The sequence below is a fragment of the Diplotaxodon limnothrissa genome, linkage group LG7 (genome assembly GCF_057381915.1).
Source record: "Diplotaxodon limnothrissa isolate DT_005_m linkage group LG7, D_limnothrissa_male_GT1.1, whole genome shotgun sequence".
In the NCBI taxonomy this organism is placed as follows: Eukaryota; Metazoa; Chordata; class Actinopteri; order Cichliformes; family Cichlidae; genus Diplotaxodon; species Diplotaxodon limnothrissa.
Window position 1 is genome coordinate 35,553,346 of NC_140602.1, and position 20,891 is coordinate 35,574,236.

General features: G+C 39.9%; 1 protein-coding gene across 1 annotated transcript in view; it reads right to left on the reverse strand.

Annotated features, from left to right (window-relative positions):
* The window catches only part of npr2 (natriuretic peptide receptor 2), an 89,336-nt gene that overhangs the window by 4,645 nt on the left and 63,800 nt on the right, over positions 1 to 20,891 (reverse strand). The window contains exons 15-20 of the mRNA XM_085359639.1: positions 20,701 to 20,869; positions 10,337 to 10,483; positions 9,528 to 9,651; positions 4,944 to 5,012; positions 4,527 to 4,701; positions 1,030 to 1,128 (exon numbers count right to left, since the gene is read on the reverse strand). Coding sequence (XP_085215765.1) covers positions 1,030 to 1,128; positions 4,527 to 4,701; positions 4,944 to 5,012; positions 9,528 to 9,651; positions 10,337 to 10,483; positions 20,701 to 20,869 — 783 coding nt within the window. The remainder of the gene's footprint in view (positions 1 to 1,029; positions 1,129 to 4,526; positions 4,702 to 4,943; positions 5,013 to 9,527; positions 9,652 to 10,336; positions 10,484 to 20,700; positions 20,870 to 20,891) is intronic.

The window sequence follows — 20,891 nt, forward strand, 5'->3', positions numbered from 1 at the left end:
TATTCTGTTCTTTTTCTTCTATCTAATAGTAGCTTATTTTTTTCCTGCTATCATAATGTAGCATGTTTGCACTGGTCGTCTTGGTTTTCAGTTACTTCTAGTCTTCTTTTTGCTCATCTTTTGTCTTTCTCCTGTCTCTGTGGCCATGTTTGGTAATAGTAACAGACAAAACTTTTGTCTTTTTGTTATTTCCTATTTTAATTGGAAGAAAAGCTTTCTTTTATTTCCTGTTGCTGTTTCCCTCCTCTGTGAATGTCCGCCCCACCTTCATTGTTTTTACCTGTGGCTAATCTTGTGTTTTATGTGTTTATGGCATCTTTTTTTAAATTCAAGGGTACTTTTAATAATATGGCTTGATGCTTTATTCACAGACCAACAAACAGGTAAAGAAAGTTTGCTCATCTACGATGAGTTGTCATTATGGTTAATTTATTCCAGCTGTCTGCCAAACCTCTACATTAAAGTTAAAAGGAAATGCATCTGTGTCTTCCTCCTCTCTTCTCTGTCCTCATGATCCATTTAAGACATCCTTCATCCTGGAGTACTGAGATTAACTTACACAGTCACAGGGAGAAGGACGGAGGAGATAAGGAGGCACAGATTAGAGAAATGGGAAAGAAGCCTTTAGTCCTGTCTCCGGTTTTCTTTTTGTCAGAGAGTCGCCTTTTCTCCCTGTTAGCCTCCTGTTTATAGTTTCTGTCTTCTATGCTTTCATGTTTCCCAGTTTTTGTTTTCTCCTTTTGTTGCTTACCGTTGGACTTTGTGTTATTGGCTTTGTTTCTGTTTGAGTTTTTCTTTATGGACCTTATCACCAGCAGTGCAAAAAGTGTTTAAAAGAAGTGAAAAGTTAATTAAATACAGAGCAGCTGCAATACAAGAATAAGAATAAGCTACGAGTCCTTTTTAACTTCAACACTGCAAAGATTTGTACGAAGCGTGTTACTCCTTCTGTTGAAAACACAGATTTACGTAGTAACGCCAGCTTTACATCCAACAGACAGCAGAGAGGAAAAACCCAGTGACACTCACCCTCTCCATTCGACTCCATCCGGGATGCCGTGTTGACAGTATCTCCAAACAAACAGTATCTGGGCATTTTCAGCCCCACCACGCCGGCACACACTGGGCCTGTAAAACAAACACTAAATATAGTCAGATTTTACCAGGGAAAAACAATCATCATACCTGAGGAGCTGGGAAGCTCTGTCATTACCACACCTCAGGGGAAATGTTAAATATGAAGACAGAGGTGTGAGTGAAAGGAAACTGCTCTAAATTACAGTGACGACACTGAGTGCCAGCCTATGCATGTTGGATCGTTTCAGCTGCTGAACTAGAACATAAACAGTGCCTCTATGAGCTGACACAGTCTAAATACTGTGCAAGAAGCTTCTTATAAGTTACGTCAAATTAAAAAAAACAAAAACAAGGGGGGCTCTTGTGCTCATTTCCAGCTCCTAATTTCTACTCTTGGACTGGAGGGTTTTTTTTAGACATTTTAGACATTCATCTTCTGTCTGAAGTAAGACATTTTAGCTCCTCTCCTTTTAAGCCAACTTTCTTCATCAGCCACTTCGGAGCACAGAGTTCCTGAGATGACCATATTAGCAGTGTCCTTTTTCATTGACATCATATGGAGCTAAGAGTAGAAAAAATACTCTAAACAAAGCATTTAGAGCTGTTCAGCTCACAGAATCTATTTGTACATATTTCATTGTCATGTTTAAGATGAGCCTCCACCACTCTGGCAATGCATATATGACAGAAAATGAGTAAAAGAATAACATCCCCCCCTTTAAACTCCATCTGTTTGGGTATTCGAAGAATGGAATTTACAAAGGCTCTGGATACTGTTAGCTAATCTCATGCCCTGGATAACACATGTTTCTTTTATAGTCCAAAAACTATTAATTTATTTTTTATGTTTTTGCCAGGATACACATGAAGAATCACTCAGCAGTTATTAAAAAGCATTTAAGTGGGGGCGTTCAGAAATCAGAACCCGGAGACTTAAAGAGACACATGAGGCTGACTAATTTTATTGCATGAAAAGCAGTTAGAATAATTCAGCCTTTCTACAAGCGCCTCGCTCATCTAGTTTTAGAGGAGTGAGTGTGTGGAGACAGAGAAATGTGCCTTGCTTAGTTCCCAATAATGTCTGAACAAGCTGTCACAATTGCAGGATTCAGGTAGCCTGATTCAGCTTTTTGAATCTTTGATTTGTTCAAAAAGGTCACGGTCGTTCTTTTTACCAGGGAGCTTCCCATCTGGGGCCAATTAACTTTCGATAGACTCAAAGAGCATTTAATAATGAGATTGTGATCTTCTGCCACGGTGGGGAAAGTAGCCACATCAATGGAATAACAGCAACAGAAAAAAGTCTCAAAAAAGCGGGTGAGCATGGAAGAGACCAATGCAACTGTACCTACCGCTTTTTGTTATTCTGTTGTCCCATATGTGATCTGATCAGGTATTGTTGACTTATTTAACCTTTCAAGGCAATTTTTTTAGGGTTTCCGATAATCACTCTGATCATCGATGACCTCCAAAGTGATCGTTAACTATTTGCTGGTCTTCCTATCCATGGATTTAATCTTATTATAATCGTACTATTATTTATTATTAGCGTAGCATTAAATTTAATCTGCCAGTCTGTAGTTTCATGTTGGTGTCTACTGACTGTGATTGCCCGTTCAGTACCATTTTTTCCTCCTACGTCTTTCTTCTGCTACCAGTCGAATTGACTGGGAGAGAATGGATCATCTCGACCACCAGCTGGTGTTTTGTAATGGTGACGAGCAGTGCAGACACACCAGCACAAGTACAAAATGCTGGCACTGGTGGTGGTCACTTGCATGGCCTATATCACCGAAGTCATTTTATATCATAGGTCACATACAACCCACTTTGATCTTAAGTGGGCTGGACTAAAGAGACTCCCCTTTCTGTCAGCCTAAGGAAGTTTAACTACGTATTAGCTACCTATTATAAAAAAAACAAAAGTTTCTATATTAGATAGTGGAAAAACAGGAACTTTTCTGTCATCAATTTTGTTATTTATTACATAATTACCTTCCTGTAGTATAAATAGCAATGTCTAACCAACTCTTTATCAGTAGGAAGAATTTATGAAAATACAGTTAAAAGTCCAAAGTTATTGCCTTCTTTCAAATTTTTCCACTGTCATCCAGAATGGAGTGCTTGCAGGGCCAGTACTGACCCCCAGGCCTTTTGTTTGGCACACCTAATAATGTTTCAGGGTTAGGTAAATTACAGAATTTTCCCTGGGAGGGCTTTGGGGTATACCCTTAAATCACATGTGTCAAACATAAGGCCCGGGGCCAGAATCAGGCCGGCAAAAACTCCAATCTGGCCCACTGGAGATCTTTGGAAAATGTGAAGGAGAACATGCATTTTGGACTTTTAACTATATTTTCATAAATTTTACAGCTTGTCCTATTGATGAAGGCCTCAACCATAGGTGTCCATACTACACCAAAGTAATATCAAAGTAATTACCAAAGTAATAGACAAACAAATAAACAGTTTTCATTTAAACTAAATAAATACAAATAATAAGAGAGGAAAACAATGTTCCAACATGAGAAGTTCTGTTTTGTATTCATTGTAAACACTCTGTGTTTTCCCCTCTTCTTTTTTTCTCTGTAAACTATATCCACAAATACTCAATAAAAATATTTTGAATGAATACATAAAATAAAATTTTTTGTTAATTAAAAAAACTTTCTGCTTTATAATTAAAGGACAGTATGGGCAATGAGAACCTTTAATTTAACACATTTATTTCTTTCAGTTTAAGCCCAAAGAGTTGTGCTGTAACATTTCTTCCATTAAGCAGAGCAGCGTTTCCTTATCATATAGTAAAACTGAGACGTGCTGTTGATATTGCACTTCTTTATATTGAGATATCGCAGGGATTAAATGTGCAGCTACTGGATTTTCACGGATGGCCCTGATGTAAAATGAATTTGACTTCCCACTCTTAAATTGCAGGAAAAACATATAAGAAACAGTAATGCTGGCACAAATAACAAATAATAATAATTGATACCTCTGTGACCTCCCTGCTGCTGATAGTATTGGATATTAGAATAGAATAGAATAATCCTTTAATTGTCCCACAAGGGGAAATTTGGTTGTAACAGCAGCCAGAAAGACACATATACACATATTGACTGGATACTGACTATACAGAAGCTCTCCCAACTTTAATATCGAGGATAAGGCTTCCTGTTCCATCTAGCTAACGGTCCCTGTTTAGAAAAGCACATCTAATTAAAGCAAAACTATTGCGATGACTGTTGATGGCATTTCATTACAGATGTAGTCACTCATTTGCTCTTCATATGTTTATGTTTACCTGCATGTTACTAAATCGTGCTGCAAATGCAAACCTTGAAGCTTCTGATACTAAAACTGGACCAAAACATGTTTTTGTGGTGAAGTAAACAAGAAAACTGGAACCCTGCAGGTTTTACATTTTCCACTTGTGAGTTAAGACTCACCTGTGTGTATGCCTATCCTGAGTCTCAGCTGGTCGTTGGGTCTGTGTCGGATCTTGAACGTTTTGACCTGCTCTAACAGGGCCAGCGACATCCCGGCGATCTCTCTGGCGTGGAGTTTGCCGTTCCGCACCGGCAGCCCAGACACTACCATGTAGGCGTCACCGATGGTCTCAACCTGAGGGACCAATCACAAGAAGATCAGTTTTAACCTTCGAGTAAATAAGTCAACTAATTATTTCTATGAGCTGCTGTGATGTTTTTACTTTTAACATTATCTGCTTTGATTTTTGCCTATAAAAGTTGGCTGAAAGGGAGATAAAACTGCTTATTTCAGACAGAGGATGAAGGGAGGGGCTACACACATCCTTCTTATGCAAAGCTACTATAATAGACTCCTCACTGATTATCCCGACGTACCTTGTATACATCAAAGTTGTCGATGATTGCATCAAAACACGTGTACAGATCGTTGAGCAGCGTGACAACCTGTAGAGAGAGAAGTTTTCATGATTCTGTGTTTTCAGTGCAGCAAGAAAAGATAAGAGGTGGAAGTTTTTAGCTCATATCCTGTTTCTCAACCCAAAGCATTATGAGTTAATGAAAAATGTAGAAGTGCACGCTGTAAATCCAGCACTGGGCGCCCTGTTTTCTTTTGTTGAAAGGCTGACAGACTGGGAGACGAGCGCGTCTGTAAAAACCTCAGAGCTGCTCGCATTATTTCTGTCCCTGGACGATTTCCAGGCTTTGAGGCTTACTGAAAAACACAAATACGAGACGATAAATCAAATCCAGATGGAATATTACAAACGCACAATCTGAATTGGCTCGTAATAGTCGAAATGTAGCGGTAATGTCACCGGCTGGCTGTTTATTCAGAGGCCATTATTATTATTTGGGCTTCATATTAGATGTTCGGTTTTTTATTCCTTTTTTTTTTTTTTTACAGCTGTTTTCTGAACCTAAAAAAAAAAAAAAAAAAACCCATTTGAAGCAGGGACATTTGGTCCTGAGTGAACTGTGATGAACCAGGATATAATTTCCGACCTATTTGTTGTCAAGTTCTTGAGTTTTCTAAGTATTAGGTTTTGCTTGGGAAGTGGCCAGGAAGCATCTGCGTGGCAGCTGGATTAAGAGCTCATTGAATTCTCTAAATATTAAGAAAAGGTGCTTCAGTGCTTTGTTTATTACCTCCTTTAGCAGAGGATGCATTAAACAAACCCTTTATGAAAGGAAAGCTCATGCAGTTGCTTCATTCAAAGACACATGAAATGAAATGACTAGTATAACCGACATCATGTAAATTACAGCTATATTTTCTATCTAATGGTAAAACCTGACAATATGAAGATGTGCTCTCTATAAAAAAAAAAAACATATTTTATACAGATTTTATATTTAAATATTTTTTTTAAATTACATCTTATAAAGCTCCGGGCCATGGTAGCCGCAGTCTAATGGTGAATTTATGTCACAGCGCTTGTGTCCACTGTGTAGGTCTACACAGGGAGATTTGAAAACGTGCTTGTGTGCAGTTTCCAAAAATCAGCAGCACATAGCTCGACACTGGATGAGTGTAGGTCAGATGCTAATTGGTTGATAAGCTAAAGAGAACTGAGAAGGGAGCGACAGTGGAAGTTACCACGAAGAGAAAAAAATCGCAAAGATTTTTAAAAAAGCACCTTGAGAAGCACAAATGTATGGAGGGCCAGGGGTGTCAAAATAAATCAACGAAATACATCAATAAATAGTGAATAAAATGTGTAAATAAATGATTAAAATTGGAAATTTATTAAACGTTTTAAAACAAATGAGTTTATAGTGATTTATACATGTAATTATTATTCCCAATTGTAATTAATTCATGACATTTAATTTATTATTTAATTATGTATTAGTTTAATTCACTTTGGCACTTGTGGCCCTCCATACAATGATGATGATGATCTGCAGTGAAAACAACAACAACAACAACAACAACAACAACAACAACAACAACAACAACAACAACAGCAGCAGCAGCAGCAGCAGCACAAACAAGAATCGCCAGGAGAGGTTTTTTGTGATACTGCCCCCTGGTGAAGGCAAACAGCTACAACATGTGGACGACAGTCTGCAAAGCTGTCTGTAGCCTGTGATTAGAAACACTGCAGAACTAATATTAACACAAGTAACAAATAATTTTTTATTCTTTTTTTTGGGGGGGGGGAGATGGGGTTGCTGCCTTTATTAGATGAGATTAGTGCAGCGAAGAGGAGATGAAATGGGGACAGAGAGAGATTGGGGGAAGTCACGCAGTGACCGGCTTCAGGTCAGCGTCACATTTAGCTTTGCAGCATATGGCTGCCTCCTGGACCTGTAAGCCAAACCAGCATCCAGGAAATAAGGACATTTCTACAGAACGTCACTTTCTCTGCCATTTGGGAATCTGAGCTCCTGCACTGACCCTCTCACAAACTGTAACCCGGTGCACAACAACACCAGAGCATGGCGCTTGCCAGCAGTTGTGACTCATTTTTAATACAAACCTCCATTCACAAAAGTGATAACAACGAACTGCCAGTAAACAGAGATGTCTGAATCTCCTTCTGTCCAACCATATCCTTCAGGTGTTCCCAAGACATTCCCAAAGCATAATCTCTCAGCTGGCTTGTGTCCTAGCTTTACCCAAGTATAGCCTTACTAAAATCCCTCACCTAGGAGGGGCTCAGGGCCCTCGTCAGATGCTCACGCCATTTCAACTGTCCTCTATGTGAAGGAGTAGTGGCTCCACACTGAGCTCCTCCCAAATAACCAAGATCCTCATTCTATGTATGTGTCATATATGTGTCGTATCTGTTGATCAGGCACTGCAAATTATTTAATCCCAACACTGTCTGCTGTCACCAGGGAGCAGTGTCACAAACAAGTTGTCTCTGGGTTACTCTTGCTCATGCTGTTGGACCTTTAGCCAGCTGTGGAGAAGACAGAAGTTACAACATCTAAAAAGACCTTCCTTGTAGTAAAGTGAAGCTGAGTGTTACAGAAACCATGATACTAATATCTGACTGCATACCGACTTTGCTGTCGTCGTGGAAGTACAAGCGCAATGTGTGAAATATTGTGGAAAAACCTGAAAACACCCTTTGATTTATGTGTACATATGTCACTGAGTGTGCTAGTGGAGCATCAGAAACAAAACAATGACCCACTCATCACAGTGTTGCTCTTTGCTGTGCTGCTGATCAAAGCTCTGATAATTACAACTTTCAACACTAGGAGTGAAATATTTCTTTTAACATAGTACTCCCGGGTTAATTAGTGCTTTGTTTTGTCTGGAAATGTGTTTGTACTCTACTATCGTATCCATATGTAATTGATTCTATTTCATATTTTACTATTGAGAAGCACTTTGGTGTACCTCTGGTCTTTAAATGTACTATATAAATAAAGTATTGATTGATTACATGATTTAAATTACTGCTTCTCTGTGGCATTTACACTGTAGGAAAACAAACAGCTGCCACTTAAACACCAGATTAATGATTTCTGTGGCCCGACACATATACCTGTAATCCACACACCTTTCAGCTGCATACAGTATATTTATACCATATATAGCTTCATTAGAGAGAAAATCTTGTGGTAGGCAAGACAGCTGACTCCTTCATTTTACTGCAGAATCCGCACTGGCTGACTCTGGGTGCAGGTGACATCCATCACATGTCCAAAAAAAGCACTTTGGGTGAATGATGAGCCTCAGGAATAATCTACAGCATTCTGAAAATGGCTGTTTGGGTGCACACAGAGCCGCTATAATTACAGGTCAAGATGAGGTGAAGAGTTTGATTGACAGGGGGATTTTGGCATTGTGTGTGTGTGACCTGACAGGATTGGCTCCAGAGCTTAACCAGGGCTGGGGAAAGAAAAAAGTTCCTTTACCTCCGAAGTACATTTTTTCATTAGCAGTAATATAGATGTAATATCTGAAACTACTTCTTCTTTAACCCTTGTTGTCTTCTAAGCAATGCATTTTTTCTTTATATAGAAATTAGGTGTTTGTAAGCAGTTATAAGTATTTATTGTGTAACAGGGAACAGTTTTTCCTTTGGGTATCAAGCAAAGGGGAAAGGAATGTGTATCTGGAGTTCCTCTAGTGGCCACTTGGGGCTGGCTCCCCCCAAAAATTGAATTCCCATAGAGTCTCATGTTGAAATGCCCAACTTTACTATTGCTTAGCAATCTACTATTGACCAAAGCAATCACAGAATGTTTTTCCATTCAGGACTGTATACATCTTCCCCAACTGGTATACCACTTTCCAACTAGTTGGGGAATAATCATTTTTCCCTAGTGACTGGTGGTTGCCAGTAGGTTGCCAACCAGTCTCTAGGATGATGCGCTAACACAGCAGGGGTAAATCCATCATCTATGAGATCCTGTAAAGGGGATGCGGCCACAATTAAAACATCTGTGCTTTCTCTGCTTTCCATGTGAAAAGTCAAGATGTCTGCTTTGGAAAAAAGGTCTACAAGGCCTTTTTTATTCTTTCTTTTTTAGCTTTGTCAAATAACATAACCTTTTCTTCAGCACACTGGAAGAGAAACACATTTTGGTTTTTTCTCAGGGTGATTCCAGTTCACATGACAGTGTGATATTATCCATTAGCAGACATATCTTCCAGATGAAGTCTAGAAACCACTTTGGTATTAAAGTGAGAGGGAGATATGTGGTGGCATAACGTGACTCAACTCTGAGTCAACGTACTCTACCATCTAACAACTGTACTATTTTCAGTCACGGCCTATGTGTGGGAACACGCACTATGAGACACACTGTAGATGGAGACCCGGTGAGCACTTTTCATGCATGAGTAGAGAAGGGAGAATTCACTGCAACTGCGATCACGACCACTGATTTCTTAAAAGCTTTAAGATTAGCTTGAAAGTCAGAAAAGTTAACACTTAAATGCTGTCAGAAGCAGACAAAACTGAGGTTTGCGATGAGGCATTGATCGGCGTGTACCTGTAGCGGCGTGCTCTCTGCAGACATGGATGTGAAGCCCACGATGTCGCTGAAGTAAATCGTGACGCTGTCGAATGCCTCTGCCTGCACGGTCTCCCCTCTTTTCAGCTGTTCTGCTACAGAGCTGCATAAACAATGACAGAGAGAAAGAGAAAGCAAGAATCAGAAAGGAGGAAGGAAACAAGATGTATATATTTTAATTATGTTAAGTTTTTGAATTAAAATATAATCAAAGATATGTTTCTTTGAATCACAATTACATCAACGCCCCGGAGGCTCAATTATAACCAGATGTCAGTTTATTTTTGCTAATTCTGCTAACGCTAATTTCCTGTTAATCGAATGATACCAAAGCCAAAAAAAGAAGTTTACTCAATTCATACGTGTGGTGAGAAATGAAATGTGTCCTTCCTCTCAGGCCTTTCTCTGACAGTCTGGCTTTGATGGAGGGGGCCAAGAAAAAGCAGATAAGTGGGTGAGAAAGATGGGATTTGTTCCTGTGGTGTTATCCAAATGCCTAAACTCGCTATCACGTCTGATCTGCCGGCTCACTTTAATGAGCGGTTCGCCTGTCAGTTCTCTGTGTTCCCTTTCATCTACAGTGAGATGGCACCGCGGGGAAATGTGTATCCGTTAATAAAATGCAGCACTGGGAGGAATTCGGAGTCTATAATTAATACAGGGATTTAACACAAATGACAAAGTGTCATTGAGACACCCAATTTGCTGTGTTCGAGTTCACTGGGAGTTTTAAGCTTTTGGCTGTGAGGCTAAAAAGTGAACGCTGTTATTTTTTTCTTCTTTCTTACTGTGGTAAAATTTGATAGAGGAGGTTTTCAGCTTTCCGTTTCTCCTCAAGGTAAGCCTGTGTTCGCTCCTCCACCAGGTTCTCCAGGTTGTTGGCGTACTGCTCCATCCTGGACAGCAGGTTGTTCAGAATACTGGTGCTGCCCTCTCTGTTGAGCACACAAACAAACACACATAACATGAACATAACATTTAATATAGGGCCATCCATTTATTTCCCAATGCTCGTTTGGTTCTGGGTAAGCAGTCCCTTGCCCCTGTCCCCATTTCCAGCTCTTCTAGTGGAACATGGAGGTATTCCCAGGATAACCCAGAGACAAAATCTCTTGAGGATGTCCTGGGTGAGCCGCAACATCTCCTTCCAGCTGGACATGTGCAAAACACCTCACCTATGAGGCGTCAGATGTCCAAACCACCTCATCTGATATCTTTCAATGACTATGTCTCCTAAGCCCAGTCTACTTACAAAGCGATTCCTTCATCATGCATCTTGTTTTGTAGCTAATGACTGGTTAGTAGTGGATATTTCAGCCAGAGGTTGTCTAGGGAAACCTCTAATGTATTTACCACCTCCTCATTTGTCAATTAAGAGTACCAATCACTCTCACTGGTAATTGCTTCAATCACTTCAGTCAACATGGACTTTGCATCACAAGCATTTTTTTCACCCATCATTGCTTTTTGTCACTGGCAATCTACGCCCTGTGGCTGCCACTTCGCTGCTGGTCCCTTCTTGTGTTGATGCCCTTCAGAGAAGGGAAGAAGCAACTGAAGAGGAAGACAGTTTCAGCTGTTGTTGTCCGCTTGCAACCCTGCCAATGAGTCACAACCTTCAGCCTGATTTAGACCTGCGGTGTCTCTTTGAAGAGCCTGTGACATAACCTACGCAAGTGGCTGACGTCGTTGGTGGCGTTTATGATTGTGCTGGTGCATTATGCGTATTGCGTGTGCAATTACCTTGTTGGGTGTGTGGTTTAATGTAGCTACAACCTAGATCTTCTGCTGAAGAATTAATCCACATTTAATGCGGTGGAGGGGTTTGCATGCTCTGATCTCAGGAGTTACACTATATGGAAAACAGTGTTGGGGGACACTCCTTAATCTTTGTATTTATGAGTTTTTACTCTAGTTGCTGCAGCTGTATCAAATCAAGCTCCTAGCATCGAAGTCTGTCTTTACAAACATGTATGAATGAACTAGTTGTTTCATACAGCTCACTGAGTGTAGTACTATAATAGCACGCCAACTCTGCAAAAAGTCAGCTCTTGGAATTTCTTCCTTCGACGATATCCCACAATCAACTGTGTTTAGCAGCCATAACAACTCAACCACAAAGTCTCAGGGGGGTAAAATCTAGGGTAAGGTCTCAAGGGAATAACCGTTGGGGTGGCAGAGTAAATACAAGTAAACAATTCTCTGCTAAAACAGTGACTGCAGAGATCCAAATCTGTTCTGGCATTAACATCAGCACAAAAAGTGTGAGCCAGGAGCTTCATGGCATGGGTTTCCATGGCAGGCCAGCTCCTTCTGGTAGGGTTTCCAAGGTAATCTGGTCCTAAGTGAGGAGCCAGACCTCTACAATGACTGCAGCATGGAATTCAGAAACCTCGCCTGGATCTGATGAGATACCAGTGCTTCACCCTGGAGTCGGACCTGAGGGGCTGGCCACCTGAACATGTCCCTAGTGCTCTATTTTCTAGACTTTGTTTTTTTTCTTTTGGACTTTTCAATCAGAGGTTAAGCTTACACCACAGTGCAGTGAATACAAGTGGAAAATACAAGAAAATCAAAGCCTATAATGTAAAAATTAATAGAAATAGAGGGCAGAAACATTTTTAGCACTAGCATATAAACATATTACTGGGGTCTTGTTTTACTGAAGGAATTACTGAACTATGTTTAGCAGTTTCACACTGTTTATGCTGAGACTTCACAGATTAAATGGCACTAAATGTAAACAACACAAAAACTATAATTCAGAGGTCTTATTTGGAGTATTTGAGCAGCTCTCCCTCCTCAAACATGACCACCACTGTTAAACAGGTAAGACACAATAAAAGCACTGCAGCAGTCATTATTTTATATGTTATTTTCAGCATACAGCACACATACAGCTGTTGTTCCCTTCTAAAGGTTTAACGGCAGGTCTCCATTTCCTTGTTACCGCTGCAATCATGGCCCTTCACATTTATTTTATAATTATAAAAATCATGTATTGTATAATGTGTGGTTTTTTTTTTCTTTTTTTCTCTTGAGATTTTTACATTCATATGCTTACGCACACACACATACACACAAGCATGCTGGTACACGCATTTACTCCGACGGAGCAAGAAGGTGAGTCAGCCACACCACCATGGCGGCTAAAAGCATCAATGTCTGGCATCCTGCCACGTGTCTGCTGGGTCAAGGATCCTACACACACCCACATGTTTAAGTTTAAAGTACAAAACATCAGAGGGAGACATGAAAGACTGATGAGTATCAATGCACTGAATGCAATCACACAGGCCAACCACTGTTTACTGCAGCGCGCATCACAAACATCCATATTTTTCCCACCATTCATCCAAAACTAACAGTAATGCTGGAAGCTGAGAAGAGAAGGGACAATTCAGTTTGGTACAAGGTTTTTAATTTTTTTTTAAAAATGAATATATCAAATGTTTGGCACGAGCAGGGAGCAAAATTAAATTTCACCTTAGTATGAAGACGTCTGTTTCCATCTGCAGTCATTTACATTTGATGGTGTAGTCTTTTCTGGCAAGTAGCGCTCGATCACATGGAAACCCCAAGATCCTGAGTTCTTGTGACATTATCAAGTTTTAGTTCCTGTTTTGATTTTAGTGCTCCCTTCTTAGTTTGGTAGAAGCTTTTCTTTTTGTATCACCTGCACCTTAACTTCCTGCCTTTGTCTTCACAATCATTCCTGGACTCCATCACAGGCCACTTAACTTTTTCTGGCATGCACTAATTCTGAAGCTCCATAAAGTGCCTGTGCCCCATACACCACATGTTTGTCTTTAATCTTTTTTCATTTATTTTTTATTTTATATCATTAGCGGAAACAGAGTTGGTGGAATATCATTACAGCATTAGAAAACTCATTTTCTCTATTTTTTCCTGACCGAGAACCACTGGGTTTGTTTGTTTTATAGGTTTGTAATGGGTTGGTCTTAGTTTCCCTGTGTTTGGGTCCTGATTTCTTTATTTTGAGGCTGGATTATTATGGGCTTGTCTTTGGTACTGATGAGTTTTATTCTTCCTTTGCCTTTGATTTGTGTTTGAATGCTGTCCTTGTTTTCTTTGAAAGCTGATAAGGGTTTTTTGTCACCGCATTAGCTGACTACCAAAATAAAACAAGAACCATCTCCTCTACTTTATACTTTATTTCCTCCCCCACTTCATTGTTTTAACTGTCTACACCTGTGTCTTATTTTGGCCCGGCTGTTTCCACTTGTGTATAAATATTCTATATTTGTGTATATGTATAAATAAGCCTGTAATTTGAGGCTGTCACTATCTCAGATTTTCTCTACATGATTACAATAATTCACTTTAATGATATTATAGGTCCAACGTTTAATACAAGACATCTAATAATGTCTTGTCTCCTATTGAAAATTTTAAAAGCACTATCAGTAAACTGTGTTTGTCTCTAATTTACGGAGAACACGACTTTCAGCTGCTCCGTTATTCACACAGAGTAGTTAGCACGGGTAGCTACAAATTTGAGTTTTTATGCCAGATGCCCTTTCTGATTCAACCCCAAAGGGACTTGTGTCATCTCAGGATCGAACCGCTCTATTTTGTAAATGAATGAAACTGACAATAAGAGTTAAGACAGATGTACAGAGTCTCCATCCACATGCAAATGCATTGAAATGTTAAAATGTTTCTCTGATTCTGATTTTGTGTTATTAACAATAGATCTTATTTTTAAATATCAGAGTTATATCGACATTCTTGGAACTGAAATTTCACATTTGTGCAAAGCTTTATGGATGCATTTAAGGCTGTAACTTAGCTTCTTTTTTTTAAACAAAGCCCTCAGTTATTAAGGTATCTGCCATCTGGTAGTCTAGCCTTGATGAGCTCTGCGCAGCAGCTACAGGTGCTCCCTCACAAACTTGCTGGTAATGATAAAACATTTAGCCTGCATCTTTTATACAAAGGATGAGAGATGTGTCTGCTTCCTGCTTGTCATTTTTTGAAATTCCTTTTTCAGACCTCCACCTTTCCTTTGACTGTCCAGTGACGCTGGGGAATTGTCTTCCATTTCATGCAGATAAGCAGTTACATACTACGTGCCTTACTGAGATAGAGAGAGGCAGGCTCCATCTGTGTGCGTCTCTGGAGAGTGTAAGGACGCTGTGGTAAGAGCAGACAGTCTAGTCAAAGAGTCACACCTGATGCATGGATCTGGAGATTTGTCAGCTCGATCCTGCTGCTGAAACTAACACCAGGCCAAAATGTCCCTCGAGACCACCGCAAAATATCCATATCCACTGCCTGTGTCTTCTCCTCTCTGAGTTCCCTCCTTTGAGATTTTCTACACATGACCTCCCCAACTATTTCTATATGATTTTTTGATTAAATATCCTGTTCTTGTTGTAAAAACTAAAATTTTAATAATTTAGAGGTCTGGCATGTTTGATATATAAACGTTTCCCTTTCTTTGTGACCTTTTCAAATATACAGCAAAAACAAATCGCAGCAGAACTGTTCCAGTGTAGCGCCAGCCTTTCAGCAAATACAGTTTCTGGGTGTTACAGAGCCTTAACTGACCATTGCCTACACCTGATTGGATAAAGGGGTGCCTGAGGTTGGCTTGGTGGAGATGCCACTTCTCGCCTTTATTCTCTCTGGGCTCTCTGGGCTGTCATTTTAAGCTGAGATTCTCGAGTGGTTTAAAGTGGAAGCAATGTTTCTAAAAGTCTTGTATCCGTCTCCACTTTATGTTGCAGCTTTTGAGCCGAGTCGTAACCATAAAAGTTCAAAGCGGAAGTAAATGTCACGTCACTTTGCTTCCTGTTTTACTTCTTCTATTCCTGTCATTCAGGAGGAGATTGCAGTGACTCCTCCTTAAGCACTGGTATAAATAGTGAGAGAGCTGTGATGATGACAGATTCAGTGCATGTGATAACCATAAACAAGGCTTGAAACTTGCCATTCAGCATCTGGCGCAATCGGCTCCAGCATCAGTGTCAGAACCGCCGTATTCCTGAGGTCTGGTTTGTCTGTTTGTGCTCTGTATGTTTACTTTTCGGTCCTTATGCTCCTTGTGGATTCCTTTTGTCTCATGAACTTCCTGGATCTTATGTTTGGTATCACCATGTTTTTTAAATGCACATGGAGATTAAATACAACAAGCATTTCTTTTCTTAAAACAAATGTCAATAGTTGCACAATCTTGGCTCTAGCACATTGTCTCTGAGTGCTTTTTTGTTTGCAAAGAGGCTAAACATTCTTCAGGAAGTAACATTTTGGCTGAAAATGTGTGGCTACATTAGGGTTTGTGTGTGTGTGGGCAGTGTCAACAAAAGACACAGACCTGGTGGGAAACAGCGAGAGACTCGACGTGCACGGTATCGGGAATCAATGAACAGCAGAGTGAAAAGTGGGATAAAACGAACAATTTACTGCTGAACGCCCCTGTTTTTACTACACCCTTCGGCTCTCCCCCTAACACACACACAGACTAAATATACCAGCTCATCCATCACGTCATGTCAACAACATACATTTACCTAATGAAAATAACCAGCAAACAGTGCATTAGCGTACGAGCCTCAGAGGTGAAGGGCGTCATACACGTGAGGAGGGAATTAGCTTTCAGCTGTCAAGCGCATCACTGAGTGCTTCTATGGCTATCAGTCATACAGACCCGTCTACTCCAGGCCACTTCAAATGGAAAGCTATACATCACCGGGCCCATCCTGTGCTGAATTACACTGCTAACGGAGGAAAGGTCAAACTGAGAGGAAAAACACACAACAGCCATACAGAAGTTTGTGGAATCAGACCCTAAACAGCTGTTTTTAGAGCATACAGATTCCATACTCATTCCATAATCCACGCTTATTTATGGCTCTATATTTTTATTCTTCAACTCCTTATTTATCTTATGCTGGGCAGTAGTGCAGCTAATGTCATCTTTAAATCAACTTTCTTCTAATTGGATGCCCCTCATTAACAGCATGTAGGTGGAGCTTCTGTGATTGCAGAGTACCTGGGAGGACCTTTGAAGGATACCACGTCTTTCTGACATCACACAAAGCCAGAAATAGAAAAACCTGTTTGAAATTATCTTAAAATTCGGCAAAGTGAGCAAGACTGCAGTGATACCTAATCGAGAACTGTTCCACATATTTCCACTGAAGAAATAGAGAGGTGAAACTGTTGAGCTTGTAAGACAATTAGGTCCCAATTTTGTCCGTTTTGGAAAATTAACTGCCATACCTTTGTGTTTTCTCCAAGTTTTCCTCTGCCAGCAGTTACTGATGTTGAAGAAAAACCCAGACAAAGGAAAGGAGAGCTTAAGGATTTTTCTTTTCCATAAAGAGAATTCAACTGCACGCCCACTGCATGCTGCGACTGACGCCCTCTGTTAAAGCGAATGAAAGGCCGTGAAAATGATTACTTTGGCTATTGATTACAGGGCAGCAGTCCCCCTATCGAGCAGTAAACCTTCCCACCTTCACTCAATATCACAAAGTGAATTAAAGAAAGTAAAAACGATAACCGTAAAGTCTATGTTAAGTACACATCTGTCAAAGGGGTAGCCACAGGTGAAAATCAGCACTCGCCTGTAAATCAGTTTCTTTCCTGCTGCACGGAGCGACGCTAGCTACCACACACCATGAGCTGCAGAAAGCAACGAGCTGCCTCTCAGAGCAATGAACCATGACCTGTGCTTTGATCTTTATGCCACAAGTTACAGGACGGGAAGATCGAGTGCAGTTGGCAGGCAAAACATTACAACCCCCTGACAGCTCTGCAGTCATGCAGGAGCTGTGTTTAATCTGCTGAATCCTGATTTTTTTACTCCTTTAACACAGCACACTTTCTTACTGTATGAAATATTATCCTCACAGTGTTGCTTTGTTCACATTTTTTGACTTAGTGAAATATTAATATGCCCAGCAGCCTGTTAGGCCTAAGTTGACACTAACATCTGTAACTTTATTTTTTTATACCAGCCATTCCTATTTCTTTTTATTTTTAATTCTATAATTCAACTGAAATATCGTGTTAAGCTTGTTTCTGTTAACCATTTGCCACACACAGAAAGAGTTGGAAAACACTATAACCAAGTTAAAAAAAATTGAATAACAAATCGGGGGGAAATTATGAATGACTAGTTTTCCCTGATTAGCTGCACTCATGTCCACTAATTAAGGCAGGCTACATCATTCATCAGTGTGAACAAGCTTACATTTGATTCAGTGAATTCTTGAAGGTAAACGGTGTGTTTAAAAACTCCCAAATCCCAAATATTGGTTTTCTATCTACAGTGTTTTATGGTTTCATGTAATTAAACAAGCCACATTTTCATTAGAGTACCGTGTGTTTGGTGGTGTCACCTCACAGCAAGGACCCAAAGTGTGCCAGGAAAAAAATCTTTAAACAATTACACCACAACCAGCCCCCTTTCCAGTTCTTAGCTGACAGGAGTGACACTCAGTGTGGTCTTCTGCTGCTACATTCTGTGTTCATAGATGCTCTTCTGCAAACTTTGGTAGCAACAAGCGGTTATTTGAGATACTGTTGCAGATGGCAATTGACCTCTGACCTCAACAAGGCAGTTTCGCCCTGAGAAATGGTGCTTTTTTCTTTTCTCATTCCTGTGCTTTAATGGCTTGCACAGTCACAAGATCTTAATCCAACAGTGCACTTTTGGGATGTGGTGAAACAGGAGATGTTGAATCTATTGCCATAGAGCAGGGTGTCAAACTCCAGACCTCAAGGGCCGGTGTCCTGCAGGTTTTAGATCTCACCCTGGGTCAACACACCTGAATCAAAGGATTAGTTCATTACCAGGCCTCTGAAGAACTTCCAAACATGTTGAGGAGGTAATTTATCCATTTAAATCAGCTGTGTTGGATCAAGGACACATCTAAAACCTGCAGGACACCGGCCCTCGAGGAGTTGGAGTCACCTGTGCCATAGAGAATTAAGGTAGTTCTGAATGCCAAAGAGGGTCATTTCACACCATTTAAAATTCCCAAAGGTTTCCAAAAAACACCAAATAAGGTGAAAAACTGTTAGAAAATATGTTTAAATCTGCTGGCTTTTAAATTTAGGTGAATGGGCCCAATATTTGCTTCCGCTTTCCCAAAGTTAAAATAAATCTACTTCTTTCTCATGTTTCTCCTTTTTATCTCTGTGCTCATTTTAAGCAACAACAGGTGTTGGCTCCTTTTCATTCATTCATATATCGAGAATAGATGGACACACTCAGTCACTCAAATACTAAAAAAAATAACTCATGATGAATTCAGTGCAATTAGGGAGCGATTACGAACAGTTAGTGGGTCGTTCAGTCACTGCCAGACAAATCTGATCAAATCACTCCCACACAATCCAGACGAGGTTCATTTGTCACTTATATTGTTGCTTTTTTGCAGCTTCTTTGGTCAAATATGCAGATTTTCATCCTAGACGTATTGCACTTGGCTGAAACCACCTCAGTGCAAGCTGGCCGTGATGGATTGATGACATCGGATGTGCTTTAGTGTCACTTCACTTGATATAATCTCACAGAGCTGCCCTGCTCAGGAGAAAACATACGCTTCCTGCTTCGATATGAAACTCAGACCCCAAATAAGCACGAGAATGATTCATTGGAATATCGAAAACAATACTAGAAACATGGATTCACTCCCTCCCCCTTTCTTACACAAACACACACTCTCACTGATACATAAGCACTTCCTGTCGAGTGCAGTGTGTCATGAATTACAAACAGCTTTTTATCTGAAATTGTCTCAGCTGTTTCCAGAACATGACTCTTTGTCCTGTTTGCCTTTTTGAATCTCTTAAACCTATCAGTTCTCCTGGCAGGGACTCTCAGCACGAAGCTCACTTGTTGGGCTTGGCAGGGAAGACGCTGATAGCCAGGGAAGACACGACCAGCGTCACATTCAATTTGTCCAATTATACTGACTCCGATAAACAGGACTGACGTGTAGAAAAGGTTGAATTTGTGAAGAGGGCTTCCAGCTCCTACTGTTTCGGTGTAATTTTATTATGCTGTGAAAGGTCAGTTTTCCCAATTACTGAAAAATATTTTCTCATTTTCCCCTTGTAGTATGAAGCAATGCAGACAGCTTTGGCTTTGTTCACTCAAATATCTGACTTTTGAGTTTTTCTGCACTGGGGATGAACTGACCCTGCAAGCATTGTTTTCTATGCTGTATCTGGTCAGACATTAATATCCTTGAAAATGAAAACAGCTAAAAAGACTTAAATTCACATTTATCCACAGTTTTACAGTCTGATTGAAATAGGTTTTTTAATTATTATTATTGTGTTTTTGTTATTCTGCATGTCATAGTTCTGGAGTTGTTGAAAAAAGAAAATTAATTAAAATTCAGAGAAAAAGTTTTGAATTTTCTAGACTAAAATAAAAAAAAATGTACAAGAAAAACAATGACCAAAAACTTTATGAAATTTTTTTTTTGCAAAAATTTGACAGTTTTTGTTTTCAGAAACTTACAGAAGCATACATTTGACTATTTTTTCTTCATAATTTCGAGGGGTTTTTTCTTGTTAATTCGCCCTTCTCGCTGTAATTCTGCTATTTTTCCCTCATAAATTAACCATTTTATTTGCTGTAAATTTGCCTTTTTTTTCTTTTTAACTTTTTTCTTGGAAATGTATTTTTTTTCTCCATTCTTTTCTCATAAATTTGGTATTTTATTGCTTGTACATTAGTGATTTTTACTTGTTAATTAGACGATTTTTCTCATGTTTTATTTTAATTTTTTGTTTGTCTTTTTTTCCTGTGTCTTGTTTTGCCTTATTTTTTATTCCGTTCTGTCCTGTTGGCTTTACCTGTTTTTGTTTTTTTTCTTCTACCTGTGTCTCGTCCTCAGTCACTCCTGTGTGCACTCCTGTGTGCACTCTGTGCTTCACTCTTCAGTTCCTCATACTTCTTATCCCCCTGGTTTTGGATCCTTGTTTAGTTTTTCTACCCTGTGCCTTTGTGTCCTAACTCCTGCCACATTACATTTGGCTTAAAAGAAAAAGGTTAGTAGACATCTAGATCATACTTAGCTGCTTCAAATATGCAAAGGCATGTATCTGCAATTGAGCTGGCTGTGAAATAGGTGTGAACAGACTGCCATAGGGTGGGACTCACTTGTTGAGTTTTGCCATGTAGATCTTGATGTGGCTGAAGTCCGGCCTCTCTGCAGGGTCCTCGGCCCAGCAGCCCTCCATCAGGATGGTCAGCTCCTCTGAATGGTATCTATTGTCTGTGGTTGGCCGAAAGTATGGCTTCTGACCGTTCCTCACCTTCTGAACAATTTCTGGAGACGAGAAGACAAAGTG